At 44.7% G+C, this 27,647-nt stretch overlaps 1 protein-coding gene across 1 annotated transcript in view; it reads right to left on the reverse strand.

Annotated features, from left to right (window-relative positions):
- Nucleotides 1-2,649: 2,649 nt before the first annotated feature.
- The window catches only part of LMOD1 (leiomodin 1), a 29,509-nt gene continuing 4,511 nt past the window's right edge, over nt 2,650-27,647 (reverse strand). Inside the window, exons 2-3 of the mRNA XM_081914419.1 lie at nt 8,008-9,747; nt 2,650-5,545 (exon numbers count right to left, since the gene is read on the reverse strand). Coding sequence (XP_081770545.1) covers nt 5,519-5,545; nt 8,008-9,747 — 1,767 coding nt within the window. The 3' untranslated portion in view covers nt 2,650-5,518. The remainder of the gene's footprint in view (nt 5,546-8,007; nt 9,748-27,647) is intronic.

A 27,647-nucleotide genomic window follows, 5' to 3' on the forward strand; every position in this document is an offset into this window, starting at 1 on the left:
TGATCTTTTTACTAATCCTTTCACCAGGAGGGGAATGTTTTCTTGATCAATCGTCCCACTTTCAAGCTATATTTTGCATCCCAGGGAACTTGCAGATATCCACCCAGAAAAGGGGCAGAAGAGATTGTCACTGATCAAACCAAAGAACAGGATCTCTTTTCCAAATTAAATTATCAAAACATTCAATTCTGTTCTGGGTCTGAATAGAGATCGTGGTTTTCTGCCTCACTTAAAGTATTAAATTACCCAGCAATGGTAAGATGATAGTCTATCCCCAATCATTTCTGCTGGGGTCATTTTGCATACATTTGTGATCTAACTGAAGTGTCAGTTAGTACTGTACTTTTAAAATTCAGTTGCCATTTAACTCCTACCTAACCCTTGTCCTTGTGTATATATGCCCAACAACTGAGGACCACTTGCCCTGCATCTGATGATGTGGGTTGCAGTTCACGAAAGCTTATCCTGTTATAACATTTTTTGTCTTTAAGGTACCTTTGTTGTTTCTGCTGCAACAAACCAACATGGCGAATCCTCTGGAAATCCCTCTAGTAATCCCTGGGACAGCATAATTCAGTGCCATAAATAACAAAGGGTGCTAAAGTACCCTTGTATACTTTCCAGCATTAGGTGGAGAAATCCATAGTGTTTACTGAGGAAAGGCAGGCCATCCATTTTTCATTATTTTCAGTGGAAAGCAGAAGTTCCACAGCTCTGAGTGGCCAAGGGGAAGTGATGGTGCTGTGACCCCAAACAGCCTCATTTTATGCATTGCAGTGCAGAGAGAGACCACCAAGGGTAGGGAATTGTCCTCATCTCAAGGTATCTTAAAGTATGATGATGCCATTTTTAATATTAGAGGGAAGGGAAGAGCACAGAAATTCCTCTTTAAGTGACTACAGTTGCTCCGTTCAGGGACCGCGCCACTCAAGCAATTAGCATTTATGGTTTCCCATAGCCCCGAGACATTGTTATCTGGCTCTGAGTCACTGCTGGAATGGCTCCCTTGTAGATGCTCATGTAAAACTGTTTTAAGCGTAAACATCTACATTTATTAAGTTCCCAAGTTCTGTGCAGATTGCAGACACAAATGCTATGGCACAAAGTTACCGTATTTGGCTTGCACAGACCGAAAAGTCCGCCCCACAAATAATCAGTTAGCCAGCCCTCTTTTCCTCCACAATTTTTCATGGTTGTTTTGTATGCAAAACAGTGCAAACTCACTGATATAATAGAAATATAAGCAATTTCATTTACGAAACTGTATGAAAAAATGAACTCTGGGTCTGCAAATAGGAACACCCCATATAAGTGTTTAAGCCTGGCTTACTTGCAAATTCCTCATGCCACTGAGTGCTCAGTCTTCCAATTTTATGTTTATTGAAATACCTCAGAATATGACTGGTGGTGTGCACTGAATCTGTTTCTAATATTGTGGCATTTTCTCCAACTTCACCTCATTGGCTGGGACAATACCAGACAACATTTTGGTCTTGGATATCACTGTAGCAGTGTGGGAGAAACAGGGGAGAATTTGTGTGACACAATGAAATTCAGACCCATACTGAGGATTTGCAGGGGGGGGGGATTGCTTTCTAGGTGGGTGGGAAATGAAGTCTTTGTGACTTCATCAGCCGGTCGTTTTAGGCGGGTCATGCAACCCAATAGCATGAAAGTAAATCTCCTCCTTTGCTTTCACATCACTTGCCCTTCTTTTCTATTTTCATCTGCCACCTGTGGGACTGTTTGCAATGTGGCACCGACTTACAGAAGTCAAGGGGCATCTGTGATAGGATAGCAGAGCCTGCCGGGTGCTCTTATGACTGAGGACAGCTGTGTGCTGATGGCAAAGACCCTGGTGGCAATGACAGGAGAACCACAGGTGGAAGAAGCACCAGATGAGGGAGGACCGCAGTGCTGCTGTGAGTGTAGCTTGGTAACGAAGGAAGAGGTCCTTGTGAACTAAGCCTTGTTTTCTCTCCTCTTCTTGGCCGCTCTGGGCAGTTGGAAGGCTTCCCACTATTAGGAAGAGCAAAGGAATGAAGTTTTGCTTGGGCTAGTCTATGCAAAATGCCCAAATATAGACATTTCTCTGGACTCTTGAGGAGCAGTTCAGCTGCCTTTGGAGTCAGCCAGACCCTCGTCAGCCATGATTGACTTCTGCACAGAGCTGGCAGGCAACCCTCTGAATTGGCAGCGACAGGAGGGAGAAGCTCCTCTCTGGCCCCGTGCCCAACACACTCAGGCTGCAGGGTGGGCTTCTTGTGTTTGTACACAAAGAGAACCGTCCCATCCCAGCTGTGGATTTCTGCAAGTTCCTGACATGCTCGGGTGAGTTTTTAAAAAGAACAGAGAAAAGGAACCAATTCTCCACTTATTTTATCACCTATTTTGAGCCTGACCCGAAATGAAAATTCTGGACTCTGTGATCAGACCAACTACAACTGCAAGAAAACCATTGCTTCTTAACCTCAGTTGCCCACGTGTCAAGTGGGTATCAGTAACAAATGAGTTCATGGGGTATTTGAAACATGATTCTGATGCCAGATGCCCGTTGACACACCTACAAGGCTGTCCAAATCTGCACGTACTTGCATAAGTCTAAAGGTATTCACTGCCCACAGCCTCAGAATTTTCCACTACTCGCCATCAGCAGCATTTTGTGAGCTTTATTAATGAAAGTGTGGGTGATTTTGTACATATTTCAAATAAGATTTACATTCATGAGTTGGAACTGAAAACTGCAGCAGCTTCTGCACCCGAGATCACCTGCTCAAGCAATTTGTCTCTTGTTATTTCTCTCTCCTCCTCCAACATTTGTCCAAAATGTGCTACAGATCTAAATCCAATATTACTTTCTTTTTCAGTAAGCAAGCACAGATTCCCTCTCCAAAGACTGATTTAAAAAAACTAAAACCCACAAAGAACAGTTCTCTTTCAAGTGCTACATAAACCCCCTCCTGTATTTTACCCTCACTTATTAGGATCCCTCGAACTGCAGAGTTTGCATGCTCAGCTGGATAAGAGAAGAGGCAGGGAAAGCCTTTTTGAGTTGCGAGGATCTCCATAGACACATTAACAGGAGTTCCACTTGTCCTTCATGGAAGGATGAACACATGTGCAGCTTGGGGGAGAGAGCGTTCTATACTACCTGTTCCTGGGTGAGAAATCTTGCTGGTTTCTCTCCTACCGCAGAGGAACCATGAATGAGTTTCCTGATCTGGAAACTGATTTAAACAGACCAGTAAGCGAATCACTTCCCAGTCACTTGCACCTGCATCACTTGGCACCATCTCAGTGCAGACAAGCTCTGGCAGTTTGTGTGAGAAATAAAACTCTGCTCCTTAGAGAGTACATCTATTAAGATATATATCCATCTGTCTATATATTAAACTCTTACAGCCACACAAATGCATAGATAATCTTTCTTTATGTACAGGCTGAGCCACAAACTAGTTAAGCTGCAGGGAACTGAACTGGGCAACATCCTTGTAGCTGAACTGGTATACAGCTACAGCTGCTCTATTATCCATCACTCACTCCATGCAGGAGTAAGGGAGAAAGATGATGCCATTGGTTACTCTTCTTCTTGCAGGCCCCCTCCATACATTCTCTTTGTGGCACATTTGCCACTTCAAAAGTGCTTCCATGTGCTTGACCCAAATGCCCATCAGCAGCATATGGATGTTCCTGCACACTACCCAGGGAGTCTGAATTACATACATGGGCAGTGCCCCTCCACTGGAATTGCTGTTGCTGGCATGGGAAATACTCTTGCGATCCAGGCTATCTGCAGAGATGCAGAACATCCACATGTTACCAGTGCATAATGGGAAGCAACCTCAGGAGAGCATTGAGCAGCCACCATGCTGCAAAGGTAATGTATGAGCTTGGTTTTGCTTGCCTGCAAAGAGAAGAGACAAGACACAGAAGCTGAATCTGACACATAGGTTGGTTGGAAGACATAGTATCTTCACAGCCCACATGCCATGGCTTGTTGACCATAGTTCAGGAGACACTGGTCAACAGGCCACAAATGCTACTCCCTTGGGAGTGCCTCTTTCACTTCAAATGAGCAGATGTTGAACTATTTTGAAAAGTTCTGAATTGGCACAGAAACCTTCTGGTCCCAAAAACAAGCCTTATGCTGTTTCTGTAGCAAAACGAGTGAAGCAGGAGTTCTGTACTCTCTGCTAGGTTACTGTCATCTTGACCAGGCTTCCTCAACCTCGGCCCTCCAGATGTTTTGAGACTACAATTCCCATCATCCCTGACCACTGGTCCTGCTAGCTAGGGATAATGGGAGTTGTAGGCCAAAAACATATGGAGGGCCGAGATTGAGGAAGCCTGATCTTGACTATCAAGTCTCAAGTGCCAGAAATATATGAATGAGAACTTGTGTGCCCTGAGCACTGGAGATTCTGAATGAAGGTTTCCCAGTGCAAGCTTTCAAGCTCCCCCCGCCCCATTCTGGTGTACACATAACAGCCACTGCTTGCGTTTGCCATCACCTCCATTACATGGCCAACCATAATGTGCACCTTCCCTCCCATCAGGCCTCTTAAGATTAGGCATCACAATAGTAGTTTGGAAGATGCTGCTTATGTCAGAGGTTCAAGCACCATGTAGCTCCCCCCTCCCCCCACCACGGCAGCACAATCCGTAATCCTTTCAGAGCCATTGTCCACGCGTGTGCTTAAAGGTTTGATTGCAGTAGGGTGAGAAGCCGTTTACATACACACACATTCAAAACACAGAAACATGCAATGCTTTTCATGCTTCTTCAGGGAACAAAGCCAGCCTTTGCACGATCATCTATCAGAGAAATGGAATCCTTGAGATCACAGAGACATTAGGAAATTAGATTTGGCCCAGTGATTTCTCCTCCAACCTTCGGCTTCATAATATTCCAGGTAGAGTAACATTGGTGCTACCAGTTAGATTTAGCAGCAAATGGCAAGAACATGCTGCTGCTTTTTGTGTGTGCGCGCAAACACACACAATTTTGGAGTCATTTTCTGCTGAAGATGAGCCTGGCAGTTTTCTTCTTCTGTGCTGCTACCCCAGTGTGGCTTTACTCTTGTATATATTTCTAGTGGCAAGTGATTGCCGTGCTGTCTTAAGATAAGCAGGGATGCTGCAAATATAGGCTTCTTCAATACTTCCCACTTTTCTTTCAAAACTCGGAAAAGGGGGGAGGGAATTGGACAATTAACCCAGCTACATAACACTCTGAGCATCTGCAGACCTCTCCTCTCACGGGGGAAAAAAGTTTCGTGGTTGAAAAGCTCTAAAAATAAATATTGCTTCTTCCTGCCACAACGTCTCCTTGGCAGCTCATTCAGTCCTTCCATCCAATTCAGTTCAACCCCGTAGAGAACACTGCTCATTTGGGACTGGAGCAAGGCAGCTTCCTGCTCCTGCTGAGTCCTTCTCGTGTAAACAGTCACCTGAGAGACAAACATAGTGATTCAGCCTTGGCAATCTCATCCTTCCAGGGAAATCTGGATTCCGCTCCCTATTGCAGTATCTTGGGAACCTCCACCTGCCAAGATAAAAGGTGTGCTTGTTAATGCAAGATCTAAGACCATAGAAAGCTATTGGTGATGCAAATAGCAGCTTGCAGGAAGGGGGAGCAATTTTCATCCAGACCTGCAATCCTAGTAGTGCTCCCCATGTGTACCACATCTGCTATTTACATTATAAAAATGTGCCTGTTAATTGCATCTATGTGAACCTTGCTTCACATATGAAGGGCCGTTCATTTTATTTTTCTGTATGTGCTTTTTCCTGCATGGATCTACAAGCATCTACAACATATATTTAAGAACACAGTCTCTGAGGTATATGCCATGGATATGCTCCCAGTATGTTTCCGAGCACAACTGAAAGTGTTGGTGCTGACCTTTAAAGCCCTAAACAGCCTCGGTCCAGTATACCTGAAGGAGAGTCTCCACCCCCATCATTCAGCCTGGACACTGAGGCCCAGCTACAATGGCCTTCTGGTGGTTCCCTCACTGTGAGAAGCCAGGTTACGGGGAACCAGGCAGAGGGCCTTCTCAGTAGTGGTGCCCGCCTTGTGGAACGCCCTCCCATCAGATGTCAAAGAAATAAACAACTATATGACATTTAGAAGACATCTGAAGGCAGCCCTGTTTAGGAAAGTTTTTAATGACTAATGTTTTAATGTATTTTAAACCTTCTGTTGGAAGCCGCCCAGAGTGTCAGATGGGCAGGGTAGAAATAATAAATTTGTTGTTGTTGTTGTTGTTGTTGTTGTTATGATTATTATGGATTTGGTGGGTTAGTGGTCTGAGATATTATAAGCTGCTCTTCAGTTAAAACTCCCAGAGCATAACTAAACCAATGCAGTATTTTTTGAAAGTATATACAGTATAACACCAAAGCAGAAAGTAATAGTGTTAACAGGGCATGATATAATAAAACCTCCACAAGGCCTAGGTAAATAATTGATTTACCCATACAAAGAACATGAAACTTGGTTCAAGGTAATATTCACCAGGAAAGCATTCAAAACAAAGGGAGCCACCACCTGATAGTTCATATCCCTGTTTGGTGGGGCACTGTGGGGGGGGCACCTCTTATTTTCGGGGATTATCTTAATAACCAGGAAGTCCATGTGAGTGCAGGTGGTCATTTAGGAACCCAGATTCATGATCAGTTAGGGTTTTAAAGATTAAATATGTCCTGGAAATGTTTTAAGAAGCCTATTGGTGTGTGAGCATCACAACATGCATAATACTGGCAAAGTAGATACATGTGGTTCCTCATATTTTAGTTTACATATTTTGTACAATGACTCAGTTCAGGCATCATACCAGATTTGATCTGAACATCCCAAACCATGGTCTGAGCTTTCAAATGTACAGCAAACCATGGTTAAGAAGTATTTGTCTGCTTTCATTTTCCATTCTTTAAGCACCTAAGATCCACAATGACACTCTTATCTCAACTGCACAGCAGTCTCTGAAGACAGAACTACCACGGTAACTATAGCTTATCAATTGAACCTTGTTTGCACAAAGTCTAGTTTGTCAATTCAGTAATTTATTATTCTGTTTCTTTTGTCAATTGCAAACAGTGGTGTTCAAACATGGCAAAGCTTCCTTTACCATGGTTTGGCACATTGTCTGAAGTGTGTAGTGCATCAATGGTGAAGTATGAAAGTATCTATTTAGCCCTGAGTTCACATACTGGAAAGCTGAGCAGATGCTTAGATGTCACAAAACTGTCAAATGTGTGTACATATTTTGTGGATTTTACATCAATGCAAGAAACGTTTCATGTATCAAAAAGGGATCATGTTTGTTTCCAGTTCTCACCTCTTCCCCTCTTCCTTCCTTTAAATTACCAGTATTCTGTGAAATCAGCTCCCAGTGTGAACCTGATAATCCAGCTATCATCCTTGCAAGGACCCCAGAGAGGCTCATTTCCTTTTATTTTGTTGTCATTTTGGTACCTTTTAATTTTCCCAGGCCTTTTAAGCTGTCTCAGCTTTAAGGTGTTTTTTTCATCTCTGTTAGAAGCATTTTTACATAGCCCAACACTTGTGCTTGTTCAATTGTTATTGAGTTTTCAGGGGCTTTATCTTTAATAATAATTATTATTATTTATACCCCGCCCATCTGGCTAGGTTTTGCCAGCTACTCTGGGCAGCTTCCAGAAGAATATCATAAATTGTGAGCTGCTTTTAGAGCAAGGTGGCCTACAAATACTATTAATAAATAAATGCACATGTTATTTAACAGCAATGAGCCATTCTGGGCTTGGTACTCATTGGGCAGTTCTCAACAACACTCCATACTTCTTTAGAACGCAAGTGATGGAAAATATGCCTTTTATCAGACCCAGGAGATTGGGATGGGCTAGGGGGAGTGTGTGTATGTAGCACTAAACCTAGATAGCTGGCATTATTAAGAGTGTAGCTTCAATGAACCCAGCAAGGACTTCACCCCAGGATGCTTCCCACATTTGCCCTTGACTTGCCTTCTTCAGCTGTTTGACATTGGTGGAGCGAATGGCTGCCAGAAGCTGGTCTCTGGAGTTCTTCTCTTGCGGTGGGAGAGCTTTCTCTACCATCTTCCTCTGAGATGCCGGAGAGAGCGACAACCGTAAGTTTTCATTGATCAGGGGAGGAGCCAGGAGAGGAGCCAGAGGAGGAGCCAGAGGAGGTGGAGGTGGTATTTCTGGGGCTCCAGCTTTCTTAGGGGAAACTTTAGGGGACGTTTTGGGGGATGGCTTTGGTGAGGCCTTAGGTGAAGAAGCAGCTGGCAGGCCTCCTGCCTTTGGCACCTCCAATAAGTCCTTCTTCTCCCCTTTTCCCTGAGCCTGCTTCTGCTCCTGCAGGCGCTTCTGCCGCTGCTTGTCCATGTTGCGGCTCAGCAGGTTGGTCACGGTCATCCGGGGCCCTGCCAGCTCAAAGTGGTAGCCTAGCTTCAGGAGGGTGGTGTTTTCCTTCAGCAGAGTGGCTATCTCCATCTCCGTCTTCCCTCCGCAGATATGCCTCTGGTTGTGAAAGCGGAGCTCGGTCAGAGTGTTGTTCTGCAGCAGAGCACGGAAGATGGCCAGGATCCCTTTGCCCGTGATGTGATTGGAATCCAGGTTGATGCTGGTCAGCGTCTTGTTGGCCTTCAGCATGATGGCAATGGCAAAAGCCACATGGTCATCTGCGCGTGTGTTGGCCAGGGCAAAGACCTTGGCGACGGTGTTGAATTCCAAGGCCTCGGCAAAACGCACCAGGATCTCATTGTTGATGCAGTCGGAGTTATTGACATTGATCTCTATCATCTCTGGGTCATTATTCTTCACTTTCTCCAAGGGCTCATCAAAGATGCTGGTGGCTTCCTCTTCCGTGCCCTGGCTGGAAGAGCCGTCTGCCAGTTTAGAGGGGCTGCTCTCAGGATCCTCTGTTGTCCCTTTCTCTTGCCCTGACATTGAGGTTTTCCCCTCAGAGGTTCCTTTGCTATCTGTTGGGGATTTTGCCTCACTGCCAACCTTTGATCCTTGCTTTAAAGCTGGACTTTTCTCTCCATTTCTCTCCGATTCCTTTTTGTCATCTCTCCGCCTGTCTAAGCCAGACTTTAAAGCGGAACCTTTTTCTCCTGTTTTTTCAGGTTCCTTTTTATCATCTCCCTTTCTGTCTAAGCCTGACTTTAAAGCGGAACCTTTTTCTCCTGTTTTTTCAGATGCCTTTTTATCGTCTCCCTTTCTGTCTAAGCCTGACTTTAAAGCGGAACCTTTTTCTCCAGTTTTTTCAGGTTCCTTTTTGTCTTCTCCCTTTCTCTCTAAGCCTGACTTTAAAGCTGAGCCCTTTGCTCCTGTTTTTTCGGGTTCTTTTTTCTCCCCCATCTTTTTGTCCTTTTCAATCCCCCTCTTCAGCTCTGTAGCCTTTTCTTCTTTCCTTTTTTCCTCAACTGCTTTGATCTTGGCTGCCAGGCCCTTTTCTTCCCATCTTCCTTTAATTTCATTGTTGTCCACTGAGATGGCTTTGTATTTGTCTTTGGGTAACTTCTTTGCCTCCTTCTTCTCTTCATTGACTGGCCCAGTGTTCTTAGTAGTGTCCAGTTCATCCTTCCCTTTCTGATTAGCTCTCTGGACATTTTCTTCTTTTCCCCCTTCTTTTCCGAGATCAGAAGATTTGTTTCTTTTCAGATCTCTACCATGGGTTTCCTTTCGTTTTTCTTCAACAATCTTCACATCTTTCTTCCTCTCTGCTGCTTTCTCTTCCTAGAGCAGGGGGAGAAATGCAGAAAGAAATGTTTGTTGAGACAATAGCATGCTGACGAAGCAGCAAAAATGCAGTTTGCTCCTGGAGGCTATGTTTGTCATATTTAATAGGAGAAAATGACAGTGGTTAAGGAGAGCCTATCCATTTCCTCCCCAAATCAGCTTTAATTAGAATTGAGAAGAAGAATAACCTAGATGCATTTTAAGATAGGAATGTGTACAATGAAAACTAGAGAGAGATCTTATTAACACTCATTTGACTCTGACGTGGATCCATGATCAGCTCATGCCAAAACCTCCACATAATGAACTTGCCCTTTGGATCTCAATGAGCATTTCTATAAACATCAGGTCTTGCTGTCCCTTATGAGCCAAAATCCTACATCTGAATCTCTTTGGCTTACACGGATTTCATTTCTGGCATGGCCAGGACCCAAACCTTCTAGAATCTGCATATCCAGCTTCAACATGCCCTCTAGCTAAAGGACACCCATAGAAAAGGCAATCTTTTATATGACTTTGGTCTAAGAAATCTGGAAAAACAACAACCCAGCACATAGTTAAAACAAATTTGCCTTAAGACATTATTTACATTATGACCATAAACAGACTCTCTTTTGAAAAAGCAAGGATCCCTGTATTTAGTTAAGAGATTACGAGACTCATTTGAGTTGCCCTTCCAGGACTGGAATGCAAACAAGTGGGCCAAACCCTCAGACATGGTTTGCTGCTGGGTCAGAAAGGCAACCTATAGCCCCATGCCACCTATAAATGCAACAACAGCCCTTTCTCTTGCTGGCCTTTACAATTATTTTTAAATTTAAAAGCAAGAAAGGAAATAGGATAATTCCTTTTTTTTTTTAAATGCCAAAGTGAAAAAGCAGAGAGGGACAAGAGGCAAGAACCTAAATTGGTAGCTTTGACAGTAGATTAAACAGTAATTTATTATGTTTTTATATAAGTTGGAAGCCACCCAGAGTGGTTGGGACAACCCAGTCAGATGGGTGGGGTATAAATTAATACAATTGTTGTTGTCGTCGCTGAAAAGGACGCCCCTATTTTCATCGGAGAAATGCTGGAGGCTATGCAATTCACTTGCAGCCCTACCTCTGACCTACCCTCTTATACCATCCCATGAGTGGACAAAATGTCTCCCTAGTCACCATGCCTTGCAGCGATTGGCACAAACTTATTATGCTCTGACCCTGGCCTTTCTTTAAAAAGAACCAGCCTGTTGCTTGTGCCGATTAATCACAAATGTTTTGACAAACTAAAGCGCTTCAAGTTCCTCCTAAACATACTAAAATGAGCATTGCTGCTGCTTGCTGGCAATTACTGTTCCGCAGCCCCACTCAGATGTTTCCTTAAAAGGAAAAGGAGACTTGGGAACTTCTTGTTTGGAATCTGGGCATTGAGGCACTAATGATCCCCTCCTTGGTCCTCTCCCTGGTGCAGCTAGCCTTCTGGACTGGTGCCCAGGGGTGGCTGTGTGCAAGTGGTATTATTCAGCAGGTACCAACAGAGTGACTTAACTGAGCTGCAGAGCTTGGCAGGTGTTTGGCAAGGGATGTGAAAGGCACACTTGGGTTCGAGGGTTGTTAACAGCCAATACTTACTAAGCGACATCTCTGCTCTTCAGCCTTGCAGAGAGTCAGTAACAACGACTATGTAAGTATGAATGCAACCCCTAGCAGCAAATCTAGATTGGTCACAGAGAAGAAAAGATTATTTGCATTAAACATCCAGTGGAAGACAGTACTACGCTAAAACAGTCCTCAATAACCCTCAAGTAATTATCCTTAAACCAAGGCTGTGGACACAGGGCCAGCTTAAAACACAGCTAGGTAGTTCTTTCTCTCAATTCGGATTGATGCTGGTTTGAGGAAGAACATATAAAAATGCAGTATTTTGTAAGGAGTGACAGGATAGATGCAGGATAGTATAGATGCAGGATTGTGGCTAACACCGTGTGTACATTGCTTCCCAAACTAGCAGTTGGAGCATAATGGATGCAGAGTAAAAAAAAAAAAAAAAGGTGTGTTTGTGTGTGTGTGTGTGTATACACAGTGCAAGAAAGTGTGTATATCTTTCAAGTTGCAATTGCACTTGCTGTACACACCAGAGAGGGAGGGTCTTCACTCGATGCACATTACCCTATTTGTTTCCCTGTGCCCAAACACCCTCTGCACTCCTATTCAAAGAAGTCATTGTCTGCACAAGTGTCTGAACACAGCTTAAGCCTTTCTTGCATTTTCAAATCAGATTGAAGCTGCAATCCATTCGGAGTATTCCTCGAGAAACTACAACTATATGGATTGTGGCCAAGGTCATGGGTACTCGACTTTAAACACCAGTGGTGGGAGCACGCAAGAGCCAGAGTAAATGGTAATGTGTACACAGCCTAAGCTGTAGTCTGAAAAGACATGACCTTGGCAAAATTCTGAAGGTCAGGAAACTCAGAATCCCAGGAGCCACCGGCTCGGCCCACACGGGACAGGAAATAACTCCTAGGGGTAACTGGCAGGCATCAAATCTTGCCAATGATTCCTTTACTCTAAGAAGTACCTGCGCAGGGATGGTTGGGCAGGGATTTCCTCCCCCCCCAAAGTATTATTATTTCTGGAATGGGCGTGTGCACATTAAGCATATGTCTGGAAAGCATGAATCTGATCTCCTTCCTGGTCTTCATTCCTGTCTTAAATTGGGCTTTCCACATTGTTGCTTGGCTTACAACTGGGATCTGAAGTAGGCACAGGGCAAACATTTGAAACTGAAGAGCTCAAAATGGTTTCCTCAGATACAGGCCACATTTGTGTTGGGTTGCGTGGAACCCTTTGAGCAAGAGGCATGCACCCTCTACCACATCACCTGCTACTTACTACCCAGTGCCACCATAGGCCAGTGCATCTGGCTATTAAGCAGAATGCTGGTGGTTCGAGTCCACCCAGGGATGGCTGTGGGCGGGATTCCTGCATGGCAGGGGGTTGGACTAGATGGCACTTCCACCTCTATGATTCTTCCACTTCTCCAAGCCAAAACACCTTTGCAGAGGGAACTACGGGATCAATATCGATCGTCATGTGAAAGTTGTTGCAAAAGCTAGCAGCAGGAATGCGCTGATGTGGAGTAAATGGTAATGGGAACATACCCTGACTGACCCGATCCAACCTAGTCATTTAACAGAGGACTATAATCAGAGGGTTTATAAGAGCACCCAAGGAAAAAAATGTATGCTGTCACATATAAACACACCCCAACAAGCATCTCTGTATTCCACATTAACCCTCTAATTATGTATTTAATAATAATTATATCTATCCTACCCATCTCTGCAATGCAGACGCAAGGCAGGCACCAGTTCTAAACAAAAAAGAAAGGCCCCTCTGGACATCTTTTTTAAAAAAATCTTTTTTATTAATTTTCCAATAAAAAATCCAATTAACATATCCAATCATAATCCAATTAAAATAAAAAGACCAAATTATAACCCAAATTATAATTGTTGATTTTTTGGGGGCTCCCCATAGTCTGGACCTCTGAAGCATATTTCCCAATCTCAGTCCTGCCTCTCCTCGTTGTTCCCTCTGGACATCTTTTTACTTACAAGGATTTGTGCTCATGATGGTATGGAGGTGGTTATACGGGATCCTGATTTCAATACTGTTTGCATCTGCAAGTTTTGGGGCAGACATACTACTTCGTTTCCAGTCAGTGCATGTGTACCATAGCTTCTTGCTGAATCCCTGAAACTTTTCATACCACAAATGTTCCAGAGTGAGTTCGTTGTCCTTCTTTGTTGCATTATGGTGCAAGAGTGTCCCTCTCAACTGCAACAATATGGTGACATTGGCAAAGCATCACAGAACAACTAATAAAGCAGAATGATGTGTGGACAGTCCAGAATAAATCTGACACTAATGCACTATGCTTAGGCCTGCTCCCAGTTTGAGATTCTATTCTATTTCCTTTGTTAAATATTTTGTGGTAGTCTCCAGTTGCTATTAAAAATGTGAGGTTCGCCCGCCCCCAAAAGGGCGAGCAAATAAGAATAAGTCTTTTACAAAGGAAAAGATTTGCTTTTAACAGATGTAAGACCAAAACTCAACAGGCATTTTCTCAGTATAGAGATGGAAAACTTCATTGGCTGCAGGATATTTTTTTTCTAAAGAAAAGGATTTGTGAGGAATAATTCAGTAAAACAATCTAAATAATCCAAGGAAGTAAGCCAGTCACACACCACATGGCACAGCAGAAAATGAAACACCACTTCGCATTGGGAAAAGGGGCATGATACACAGTATCTGAGGATGTTCATTACAGGAGGACTCAAAGGAGGCAAAGTGTATCTAAGTCATGAAAACTAATTCCATAACTCATCTTGGTCTATGTACAGTGGTACCTCAGGTTAAGTACTTAATTCGTTCCGGAGGTCCGTACTTAACCTGAAACTGTTCTTAACCTGAAGCACCACTTTAGCTAATGGGGCCTCCTGCTGCCGCCACACCGCCGGAGCACGATTTCTGTTCTCATCCTGAAGCAAAGTTCTTAACCTGAAGCACTATTTCTGGGTTAGCGGAATCTGTAATCTGAAGCGTATGTAACCTGAAGCGTATGTAACCTGAGGTACCACTGTATTTTATATGACCACTCACAATCACAACGGATCTCTCTAATGCTATTTATGAACATTGCTAACAATAAAGTGCAGCTTATTCTTCTTGTCTGAGAAGAGATGCATTCAGAAACATGACTGCGGATAATGTTGACCACAGAACTAGCTCCGTAACATCCAAAAGCCTATTTCCACGAAGAAACATTTCAATTGTGCAGCATCCAGCTAAACTACCGCATTCAGATCAATGCACTCCCATCATAGATGAGTTGGTGGTGCCAAACTGCAGAAAGATTATGCAGTTAGCAACAGCTTATGCAGTGCCAACTGCATCTCTCAACTTGAAGGTGTCAACAGTTCCTCAAATGTCAACTGATATTCAATTACCTTTCAATGTGAACCGTTCAGACGGTGTGAAAAAAAAGAATATGGCTAAATACAGTAACATTGTTGCCCCAAAACAAACTTGAGGATGATCAACTTGATGTCTTCATCATTTTGTCAGGTGCAAAATTCGCTTGCTGGTTTTTGTGCTCTCTCTGAATCCAGCTGTTTACCCCTATTCAAATACTGTAACTTGCTCATTCTCTGCCTGAATGACTTTGCAGACAATGGATATTGTGAAAGAGCTAACAGAGCAACTAAAGCTGGGGCAGACACCTGTCACTAGGAACATAAGAAGACCCAGGTCAATGGCCCCTCCAGTCCAGCACCCTGCTCTCATAGGGAAACCCTCAGGCAGGAGCCAAGCACAGGGACAATTTCTCCTCTTGTGGTTTCCACCAACTGATATCCTCCAAGCATACTGCCTCCAGCAGTGAAGGCAGAACAATGCCACTGCGGCTGGTAGCCATTGATTCAGAAGCATGACTTCTGAAGCCTTACCAGGTTGGCATCTTTATTGGGGTGGCCACTATGACCCCTAGGTCTCATTCCCAGTCAGTCACCACCATGAGTATATGTGCAGAGATATCTATCGATCTTGCCTTATCGATAGAGCCGCAACGTCAGACAGCTTTACGATCCGCATCAATCACCTACAGCGGTCCGGCAGGCTTCCTCTCAAGCTGCGCAATAACTCCTGCTGTCTCTCCTTTCAGTCACGGCTTTTTAGCAGAGTAGAAGCACAGCGTGTAAAGCAGTCTTGCTTCTTGTAAGCACACATAGACAGGTTTGTCTATTTACAGTTCTTTATTCATACATTACAGCATTAAAGTCCAGGGCTTCTTTCAGCCATGTCCAAAGGCACGTCTTTCTCTCTCAGATACACAGAGAGAAGTGAAAGTACAGGGAAAAACTCCTCCTTCTTAGCTTCTAAAAGCTTCTGTCTCCGCCCAGCTTCTGTAAGCTGACGTTAGCAGGTGACACACACCAGGGGAATTTAACCAGATAAATTCTGAACCATCACACCCCCCCTTGTGTCCCTGCGTGATACCTGTGCAACATCTTCAGTAACACCTTGTGAGATCGATCCCTTCCCTAATGCCTTGTGCCCTCCCTTGGCAAACCTGTTTGGCATTTGTGGAACCACCTCACAGCTCTCAGAATCGCACTGTGCGAAACTTACCCACGCACCTGTGGCCTGATACCTCTCTGGTGGGATACCCTTAGTTGTGCGACTGGACCTCCTAGGCACAAACTCAGGTGTTCCCCCTGACTCACTTTGATCAGCAGGTGTATCCTCTGCATCATGGGATTCACTCTCTGACTTAAAGCGTCTTCGAATCCTCTCCATTACACTCACAGGAGAACTAGGCGCACTCTTGGGCAGTCTCATAACAGCTTGTGGAGATGCCACATCCTGCTCTTGACCCTGGTCAGTGACCTGGTCGTCATCAGCAGCCTCAGCCTCTTCTTCCGCCTCATCAGAACTGTCTTCTGGGTCAGAGAGACAATCTGAGAGAACATCACGCCTGACAGGAGTCTTTGACTTTACCTCCTCCTCTAAGAACTCAGCGTGTTTACTGATCAGCACCTTACTCTGATCACCTGATGGGTAAGCAAAACGCCATGCATGGGCATCTGGCTCATACCCACAGAAGATCATTTTCTGGACTTTGGCTCCATCTGGCCCTTGCAAAGCCTTAGGCAAAGCGACAAGCGCAGGAGTCCCAAAAGTCCGCAGAAAGTGAACCTGGGGTTTGCGGCCATTTAACAAAGAAAACGGTGTGTCACCTACCAGTGAGTTGTAGACACGATTCCAGGTGAATGACACAGCCCTAGTAGCCTCCACCCAAAACTCAGGAGGCAACCTGGCTTCTTTCAGCATCACCTGTGCAGCCTTAACCAGAGCTCCACTCCTCAGCTCTGCCCCCCCCCTTGCTGGGGTGAATTAACTGTGTGGCGTATCCCTCTCTTCTGCAAGAACTTCTGCAACGCAGAACCAGTGTACTCAGCATTTCTGTCACTGATGATCTCTTGAACCCTGGTGGAGAACCTCTGTTCCACCCCCTCAATCCAGCTCTTGATCAGCTGTGCTGCATCCTCCCTGGATTTGAGACCGTGAGCCCAGGAACTCTGCGAGAAATTATCCAAAAAAGTTAGGAGAAACCTGGCCCCCCCTAGACTTGGTTCCTTGACAGGACCGGCCAAATCTATGTGTACCAACTCAAAAGGTTTAGTGGCCACACGTTCCACCTTTGGGTAACTGCACCCTCTCACCTTTGCCTGCTTGCAAGTGTCACAATCAATGGCACTTCCACAATTTTGAATCCTACACCCCGTGGCAACCTCGGGCAGAGTCTGCAAGTCCTCTACCGACCCATGAATTGTTCTCTGATGCCATACGCATGCACATGTAACATTATGAGCGGGAATTGTAGCACGCTGGTTGGGAACTGTAGCACGCAACGCTTGTGCTTTCTCAACCTTCCCCTCACCTCCAAGAGACGTTTTAAGAATGAAAAGATCATTCTGTCCCTTCTGCACTTTGGCCAGTAACCTCCCCTCTCTGGAGATTGTGCAGACATCATTTTCAAAACAAACTTTGAACCCCTTATTCAACAAATAAGGCACAGATAACAAACAGTGATGAATCTCTGGAACAATACAAAAATCCACCGTCTCCTGTAAAACAGAAAGATAGGCATTAGTGCATTTGCGAACTCTAGTTTTCTGTCCATTCGCGAACTTAATAGTTTGTCCCTTCGGAACTGCTGTGCAATTCCACCTCTCAACTGCAGGGGTCTCTGGAACCATGTTGCGGTTAGCTGCAGAGTCTATTACAAGGCTGAGCTGGAAATTTTCCACTCCGCCGTCTTCAAACACTGCCATACTCGCAGAAACTTGATAAGACTCTTCCTGTTGTTTACCACGACCACCTGGCTCAGCTCCACGCCTGCCTGTCTTCCCAGGCCTGTTGCCATGGAAACCTGCCCGATTCCCATGAGAAGAGTCCTTGAAAACATCCTGCATCGGCTCTCTGCTCCGGTGGGGGCAACTGCCACGCCGACGTTGAACTCCAGTGGAAAAACACTGCCCGGGGCTCCTCCCAGCTGGCCTGGCCTTCCTCCTTCTGGAACGGTGCCTTCCACCAGCTTGGCCCACCCTGAAGCTCCTCTCTGCTTCAGCACAAAGCGAAAGCCTTTTAAACTCGCCTTTGGAACTCTTCGCCCCCCCGATCTGCTCACTAGCGCTCCTAGAGGCTAAGACATCGGGAACAGGGCCTGCCAGTCCAGCCTCTCCAGGACTCAGTCCATCACACAGACGTGTAGAAGCATTGCAACAGCTCCCCAACACTGTCTCAGCCCCCATTGGGCTTTCTGGGCATCCTTCTGCCTCTCCTGGGCTTCCTCCAGGGCTCTGACCTTTCGCTGACGCCTCACACAAGCCCTTCAGCAAATTCCAGGCAGCCCACGCTGTCGTTACGCCCTCCAAATGAGGCCTCAGTGATGCATCAACGCATGCTTTGAGCATCTCTAGCTCAAGTTGCATTCTCTGCTGGCTATCTTCAGCCCACGCAGCCCCACAGCTTGCAACTCCTGCTCCAGCTGCTGGCCGGCTAAGGGGTGATTTTGGCTCCCATTGGCATGCTTCCCAAAGCCCTTCGACCAAGAACCATCCCCTTATTTGTCTGGACCACGTTGCCCAACTCTTTAGAGTGAGCTTTTCCAGCGGTATATTCTGGCTTTCAGCCATCTTCTCCCGTTCTCCCAAGGTGCCCCAAGCTGTACTTACTCCGTACCAGCTGCTTGGCTCTCCCTTCCGTGGAGAAACGATATTTCAGCTGCGTCTCAGCTTTCAGCTCTTTGTGTATCAGAAGCTCTCACTGTCTCACGGAAGCAGGCAATGAATCATTCTTGCTCTCCGGTACCCACGCTGACTTCAAAGCGTTCCTGGAGCTCACACCGACTGCTTTACGAGCGTTTTCTGGGCCCATAACCTGTGCAGAGATATCTATCGATCTTGCCTTATCGATAGAGCCGCAACGTCAGACAGCTTTACGATCCGCATCAATCACCTACAGCGGTCCGGCAGGCTTCCTCTCAAGCTGCGCAATAACTCCTGCTGTCTCTCCTTTCAGTCACGGCTTTTTAGCAGAGTAGAAGCACAGCGTGTAAAGCAGTCTTGCTTCTTGTAAGCACACATAGACAGGTTTGTCTATTTACAGTTCTTTATTCATACATTACAGCATTGAAGTCCAGGGCTTCTTTCAGCCATGTCCAAAGGCACGTCTTTCTCTCTCAGATACACAGAGAGAAGTGAAAGTACAGGGAAAAACTCCTCCTTCTTAGCTTCTAAAAGCTTCTGTCTCCGCCCAGCTTCTGTAAGCTGACGTTAGCAGGTGACACACACCAGGGGAATTTAACCAGATAAATTCTGAACCATCACAGTATATATGAGAAATCAAGATTTTTGGCCTCGGCAAGCATTACTTACACTTTCTTCTCCTTCTGCATGACCACGTTTGTAGGCTCTATAAGCAACAACCTATTGGACAAGTAACTGATAAACCCCTTCCAGATTCCTATACACTACCACTAACCTCAATTGTCCTTTTTCGTTGAGAAGTTTCCTTTTATGGTCCTTCTATTCCCCCCCCCCCCAACAAAGCAATTCACAGGCTCCAGCTGACTCATGTGTTTGGACTTTCTGGCTGGACATAGTGTGATTCTGGGAATGGTGAATTGACATTGGCTGCCACACCAGCATCAGCTGGAGATGTCACAGAGGTTAACTCTGTTCCTCATTCTGACCCTGGTCACACACAACAGAATATGCTTTCGGGTACCTCTCTTGGCTTCTTTTCCTGGATTGTAACAAGTATTAGAGAATTACTTAAGTACTTTTGTAAATTCTTATGTTCACTGGTCTCACAGAGAAAGGCTGTTTAGGTCCTGCTTCTAATCAAATATCTTCCTTTTGTTTCTCCAGTTTGGGCTATATGCCTGAATAGGAACTCACTGCCTGAGTTTGCTATTAGAGGAAATAATTAGAACAGTGCTTTCCGAACTTTTCATGTCGGTGATGCACATACATAATTTTGCAACACAGTAATTCAGTTTTACTAGCAAACCGGAGATTAAACGAATCCCTTTCCAGCCCTGGGAGGAGCACAGGGAGCGTTTGTGCGACACACCTACACACTGCAGCCAACACACTAACATGTCGTGACACACAGTTTGGAAAGCTCTGGTGTAGATGCTACATAACCTGTTCACCTCTTAGGTTTCCCTTGGGCCTGATTTTCTTTGCAGATCTGAGAGCTGTTATGGTCCTTTCCTAGAGAGACGCTTTGCTAAAATTGGGGAGTGAGAGGGTCATCTCTAGAGAGATGTCCCTAGCACCATCATCATCAGCTTTTAGACACCAGGCAAATACATTCTTGTTTACTGTAGCATTCAGTTCTTAACCGGGATCATATGGTATGTTACTCTAGTCTGGACCAGTCTTTTAATAGGGTATGGCACAATTCACCCCTTATTGCAGGATAAGCTCTTTTACTAAATAATTTTATCATGTTCCTCCTTTAGTGGGTTGGGGTAGATTTGTCTTTTTATAACGTTGCTGGGTGAGTTTTATCTTTTTGATGTTTTAAGTTTTGTATTCTGCAGATATTATGAAATGAAGTAGTAGACCCACTAGAAGTAACAGACCTAATGTGCTTTAATTTTAATGGGTCTGTTCTGAGTTAAACTTCATTGATAACTAGGTAAGGTAAAAGGTAAAGGTAAATGACCCCTGGACGATTAAGTCCAGTCATAGTCAACTGTGGAGTGCGGTGCTCATCTCGCTTCAGGCAGAGGGAGACGGTGTTTGTCCACAGGGGAAAGGCTTTGAAACATTTTATGTAGTTAGTGATGAATAAACACAATTATAATAGCAATCCTTTCACTACCAATAAGGTTAATTGATGCCTCCTGAGCTGTGTGCATTTGGCTCTTTGAGTATGAAGAAGTCATAGAGATGCTCATTTCTATTTTAGGTTGTTTATAAACAGCTTCTTGGTTACCTATGGTTGTCCTAACCATCAGAGAAAAAGAAGACCTGTTATTATGTAGTCAAAGTAGTTCCAAATATAACTTGCTCTTCTGAGATTCAGTAGAGAACCAAGATCATAAATGCCTGCTACTTTCCCATCCCTGATAAATTCCAAATGAACCTCATGGACCTGGCTTCTGTCTTTTTCTCTCATTCCAGGAAAATGATTGGTATTTCCCATACAAGGTTAAGCAGATACAAGACCACCCCCGTTCCTCCACCAGCTCAAAGGAGCAGAGTAGGTAAAGCTGTTTGGGAGGAATGGACATTGGGTTAGCAATCTCCAGCACAGCTGGCAGGTTTGTGGGTGTCTGGTCTGATCAAAGGTGCATATTTTAGATAGCAGCAAAGTCGTAAACTCCAGATTAGTCAGCTTACTGTGAAGTATCTCTCAGCCCTTCAATATTTTGCCTTGTTAACCAAACACCATCTGAAAACATCACTATAATATATGGGGTCCCTTCAACTCATATACCTACACAGAAGAAAAGGCTGCAGACTGACATCCAGCGTGGAGGTGGAAACATGAGGCAAATAGAGGAACACAGGAAGCTGGTTTCTACTATGTTAGACCATTGGTCCATCAGCTCTGGACTGTCAACACCGACTGGCAGTGTCTCTTCAGGTTTCAGACAAGGAGTGTCTCTCAGCAGTACATGGAGATGCCAGCAATGGGACCTGGGATCTTCTGTATGGAAAGCAGTTGTTCCACCACTAAACTATGGCCCTTGTGCATGCGTGCACAGAGTTGGGAAAGGGAGCAAGGATGCTGTGATGGGGCAGTTCAAGCAAATGATGGGATTGTGGAGTCCATGCAAGTTGCATGGTCCACCTAGAAGAATAGTGTGTATAAAGCACCACTCAACATGGTACCTTTTTGTGAGGTATTGCTTCTGGCATGTCTGGTTTGATTTTGATTTGCCAACTAAGGACTTTAAGAAGTTCCTGTGTGCATTTATCACACAGACTTCGGTGACTTGAAGGTAGAGGCAAAGCATGTGGCTATCCTGAGTTGCAGCAGTGGCTTTATTCTCCACCTAGGGCAGGGGTCTGCAACCTTTAAGACAAAAAGAGCAACATGGACCTGTTTCCGAAGGAAAAAAAACCTGGGAGCCGCAGCGGGCGGGAAGGTGAGGTCGGGGCGGTGCGTGACTAACGCACGCACCGCCCCCATGCGATGTCATAGCCAGTACAGCGCCCGCCACAGTGGAGAGTGTCGGGGCGCACAATGTGCCTCCTCCCCTCGCTAGTATCCGCCCCGGAGCTGCGGCAAAGGTGTAAAAGAGCCACATGCGGCTCCGGAGCCGCGGGTTGCAGACCCCTGACCTAGGGCATCTCTGCTTGCAATGAACTCATCTGCAACAAGCAGAAGGTGCTGCTTCTCCCGGGTGGTATGGTGCTTAGCATGTTGGACTAGGTTGGGGGAGCTGTCAGCTCAAATCCCTTTCCAGCCACAAAACTTGCTGTTGGTTCATCATTATATCTCGGCTTAACCTACCTTCCAGATTTGTTGTGAGCATACAAGCAGGGACAAGAAGGAACAGTATATGCTGCCCTGGGCTCCTTGTAGGTGCACTGCCTTGCAGGGTGTGATAAAAATGTAATAAGCACATTATAAATACCACCCAAAGGCCTGTCAATTGTTGGCATGCAAAACTGAATATGAAAGAACTGCCTTGATGGATCAGATCAAACCTCCACTTAATCTCACACTCTGTCACCAACAGCACTAGTAAGATGCCTTTGGGGAACTTCTAAGCAGAGCATTTAGACAGAGATTATTGCAGCTCCTGGCAAATCAATGAGGAAATATTTGCTTCAGGCAAATGCATTGCCACAAGCGGTGATTTGCATGGGCTAAGAGAAAAGGAAGTAGCCGTGAACTGGGCAGCTCTATGGACCATCCCTCAGCTCTAAGGATGCTTTGAGTCTCAGCCTGAGCACTGTCACCTGCTAAGCAGGCCTTCAACCAAGCCTTCACTCTGGTCTTCTACATCTGTTTCATTATTGTATTAATTCACTTAATCAGCCGTGGAGAACAAACCACTGACACAGGACTAAAAGCTCCATGGTTTGACATATTACATTTCCATGAGGTAAGAAAAACTGATGGGGAATCTGTGGGTCTCCAGTCAAGAGAAATGGGATGATGATCTCAATGTGTGAGAGATCTTCATGTTATTACAAACTATAGAACAACTATAATGTTACATGTGTTTCAATATATTTCAACTACAGTGGTATCTTGGCACTCGAATGGCTTAGTTCCTGAACAAATCAGCTTCCGAACACCGCAAACCCGGAAGTAAGTGTTCTGGTTTGCGAACGTTTTTCAGAAGCCGACTGTCCAACACGGCTTCCAATTGAGTACAGGAAGCTCCTGGAGCCAATCGGAAGCTGTGCCTTGGTTTTCGAACAGTTTCAGGAGTCGAACGGACTCCTGGAACAGATTAAGTTTGAGAACCAAGGTATTGTATTGTTTTTAACTAGTTTGTTTATACTATAGTACTATGTATTTTATAATGGTGTTTTAAAATGCTGTGAGCCACCTTGAACTCCAATTTGGGAGAAAGACAAGGTATGAATACAATAAATATATAAACAAACAAACAGCTGGAGGGCCACAGGTTGCTCATCCCTGCTCAAAATACAGTCCAGTGCCTCAGATGATCATGACAGAAGTCACAGCATTAACAAAGACTGATTCACATGTTATTCTTGTATAACCCAGGGGAGATGGGAGGTTCTGCATACCTGGGGTGGAGCGAAGGGTGGGGTGAGATGATAGCAACATGCCAAATAGTGACACTAGAATCTCAGCTGTGACTAGATTGAAGTAGCCCAGAATTAATTTCAGCCTTGAGAAAATTCCAAACTAACAGAACTTAAAAAGTTCCAACCATTCAAAAGGGTTCGGCTGAAACAAGAGAATGCTAAAGTCCCTCCTCTACTTATGGAAGAACCAGAGGAGCACAAGGAAGACTGCATTAAGATGATGAACTTCTCAGCCTGTGAGAGATCTTCATGTCATAAGAAATTTGGCCCCGGTTTCAGCCCCGCTGCTGCTGGGATCTGGGGTTTCAGGAGTGTTAATCCCCCTATTACTAACAAGCCCAAGGAGGAGGAAGGGATTGGACAGGGTATTTTTTCTTTCTCTCCGGGGATGGAAAGAGAAGAGAGTCAGCTAGGCAAGATCTTATTACTGCAACATGATCTGAAGGGGCAGATTTACCAGGCAGCTTGACCACCAGCATAAGTTCTTTGTCTTCTACAGTTTAGCTCTGTAGTACATACATCAAATTAAGCACGTTGGTAACTCTTTGAAGATGCCGTTCAATATTTTAAAAATGTGTATTTGGGGCCTTTCTTTAGCTTGGGCCATGAAATAACTATTCCATGAAATCTACTCTTTGCAGAGCTTTGCACTACAATGGAAGTAAATCCAGTGAAACTGGGTATGCTATTTGGAAATGTGCTTTCTTTCAGATACTGTTATTAAATGGATTTTAGAAAGCAAAAATCCGATTGTGCCATATGCATTCTTTTCTTAATAGGCTGCAGATGTCCTCTGGCAAAGGATATCTTAAGGTGAGGTTCCCAGGCTTTTAAGAGCAATAAAACAAATCCAAATGACCAGTTTATTTGGTGGCATTTAACCTTACCCTTGGACTCACAAATCAAAGAAAAAAGGAACAAAACCATATGATCCAAAGGCACACCATATCATTTCTTAGGAACAAACTTTTTTGGGGGGCGAGGAGGGAACATTGTTAAAAATAACAATTAATGCTTCACTGACCTCTAGCATTGATAATCTATATGAGGATACTGGGGTGGGGCATCAGGTGTGATCCTGTCCCCATCCTCCATGTGATGATTCAGTACACATTTATATGGGTTTATATTATTGAAGGTACCATTAAGGCACACATGTGCTGTCCACATGGGGACCTTAGTAGGAGCTGTATCCAGCTAAGGCTATGTATACATTAGCAGCCTAAAATTCAATGAAGTTGTTTCCTTTCACTGCGTTTCAAGTTGCATTTGCCCATTGCTGTACACACTGGAGAGGGGGTTTGGACACTTTCACCCAATGCACATTATCTGTTTGGTTTCGCTGCACACAAAACCTCAAACTCCTATTCACAAAGCTGTCATCTGCACGAGAGCTGTCATCTGTGCACACACAATGGCTACCTCAAATGTGCACACCTCAGCTGAACTGAGAAGTGAATGTGGCTTACATTTTCAAATTGGATGGAAGTTTGAGAGAAAGTACACAAACCAGCAGTATTTCTCAAGAAGCTACAGGATACATATGGATAGCAGCTTACATTGTATGCACCTGATGACTCCAAACACCAGAGGTGGGAACACCCTTGAGCCAGTTTTTTTTAATGTGTACAGATTGTCCCACTCAGAGTAGATCCAGTGAATTTAATGGAACAAAGTTAGTTGTGTAATGGGTCTGCTTTGAGTAGGATTGACATTGGATGCAATCCCAGATTTCTCTCTTACTTCAAAAGCTTTACATTTTACACTTATCTGGTTCAGCTTCAGCAAAATTTAGCTGTCATACCTTAAATAACTTGCTGAACAGTTGAAGTTTTGAAAGGAGCTCTTCTTATACTGTATTACCTAACCCCTTGAGCAGCTTATTTTAATCAGTATTATTACTATGAACAAAACCTCAATGAAATAATAAGCACAGTGGTACCTCGGGTTAAGTACTTAATTCGTTCCGGAGGTCCGTACTTAACCTGAAACTGTTCTTAACCTGAAGCACCACTTTAGCTAATGGGGCCTCCTGCTGCTGCCACGCCGCCAGAGCACCATTTCTGTTCTCATCCTGAAGCAAAGTTCTTAACCTGAAGCACAATTTCTGGGTTAGTGGAGTCTGTAACCTGAAGCGTATGTAACCTGAAGTGTATGTAACCCGAGGTACCACTGTACTTTTTGTAGGACTACACATGAAACTGATTTCATCAAAGACAAACGATGGAGCAATGAACAGGCAGGGAGGTTGATCACCTGAAGTAACAAAAATCTACTAAACAAAGAGTAGCTACAATTGGCACTTTTTAAATGCCTTTCCGCTGGCTCTTCTAACTCCCTTTTTACTCTCACTATATTGTAAGTATTTATTCCTTGGACTTTGGTTGCTTTACATTAACTGATTCTCTATAGCTGGCTCTTAAGTCCAGAACAATGTTGAAACCAACCCTATGTTCTTGCTTCACAGCAACAGACAATCACAGAGCAAAGCTTATGACTTCCCATGGTGCACAAATATAAAAGTAACACTGGGGTAGCACCAACCATTGAGACTACAGCATTGATCCTAGGGGGACGTCTCTGTGGTTCAGGAGCTTTAAAAAGGCATGGAGGCAAATTCATGGTAGTCTTGTCAATAGCTATTAGCAATAATAGTTAAATGGAACTTCAGTATTCAGGAAAACACGAGGGGAAGGCTATTGCATTTATGTTCCTAGAAGCATCTAACCTGACCAAGTCTGGAAAACCTGTGGCCCTCCAGATGTTGTTGAGACTTCTATCAGGCTCAGCCAGCATGGCCAATGGTCAGGAATGATGGAAGTTAGTTCAGCAACATCTGGAGGGCCACAGGTTCTCCATCCCTGGACTAGTCACTGTGAGAAACAGGATGTTGGATCAGATGGACATTTGATCTGATCTAAAAAGGCTCTTCTTCATCCTATGTGTGTTTGATTTTTGACCAGGTCGTGGGCAGGTAGAACAAGAAACATTTTGAACCCAATCATGAGGGTTGATAGCAGCCTCACAATCTTGGCACCAACAGAAGTTGGTGCTAGTAAGGATGTTCCCTGCACACAAGTGTGTGTGTGTTTGTGTGTGCATGTACACTCGCACACACACACACAGAGACACTGACCAATGGGAAACCAGCTGGGTGTATGTGTACGATTGTAATCATAAAAATTGCCTGTACGAAAATTATAGAATTGTAGAGTTGGAAAGGATCTTGAGGATCATCTACTCCAATCCGCTGCAATGCAGGGATCTCAACTAAAGCTATCCGATCTCTGCTTTAAAATCTCCAAGGAAGGGGAGTCCACCACCTTCCGAGGGAGTCCCTTCCACAGTTCTTTCAGGACATTGTTAGTGCTGTGGCTGTGATCAAATTTCCACACACCCACCCACCCAATCTGAATGATGAATTTCACTACAAACAAAGAAACATGAGATTGATAATTTCCATGGAGCTGAATGCTGGCGAATTCAGGGCACATAAAAGAAAGTACTTCATTACTCAGTGCATAAACTGTGGAACTGTGGGATAAACCACAGAGCCTAGGGCTTGCTGATCAGAAGGTCAGCGGTTCGAATCCCCGTGACAGGGTGAGCTCCCGTTGCTCGGTCCCAGCTCCTGCCAACCTAGCACTTCGAAAGCACGTAAAAGTGCAACTAGATAAATAGGTACCGCTCTGGTGGGAAGGTAAACGGTGTTTCCGTGCACTGCTCTGGTTCACCAGAAGCGGCTTAGTCATGCTGGCCACATGATCCGGAAGCTGTACGCCGGCTCCCTCTGCCAGGAAAGTGGGATGAGCGCTGCAACCCCAGAGTTGGTCACGACTGGACCTAATGGTCAGGGGTCCCTTTACCTTAAACTGTGGAACTCACTCTCCACAGGAGGCACTGATGGCCACCAACTTGGCAGACTTTAAAAGTAGATTGGACAAGTTGTGGAGCTTAAGGCTATCAATGATTACTGTGCTCTGCCTTCATGCTCAGAGGCAGTAATGCTTCTGAATACCAGATACTGGAACCC

The sequence above is a fragment of the Podarcis melisellensis genome (assembly GCF_964234715.1).
Source record: "Podarcis melisellensis genome assembly, chromosome: 6".
NCBI lineage: Eukaryota > Metazoa > Chordata > Lepidosauria > Squamata > Lacertidae > Podarcis > Podarcis melisellensis.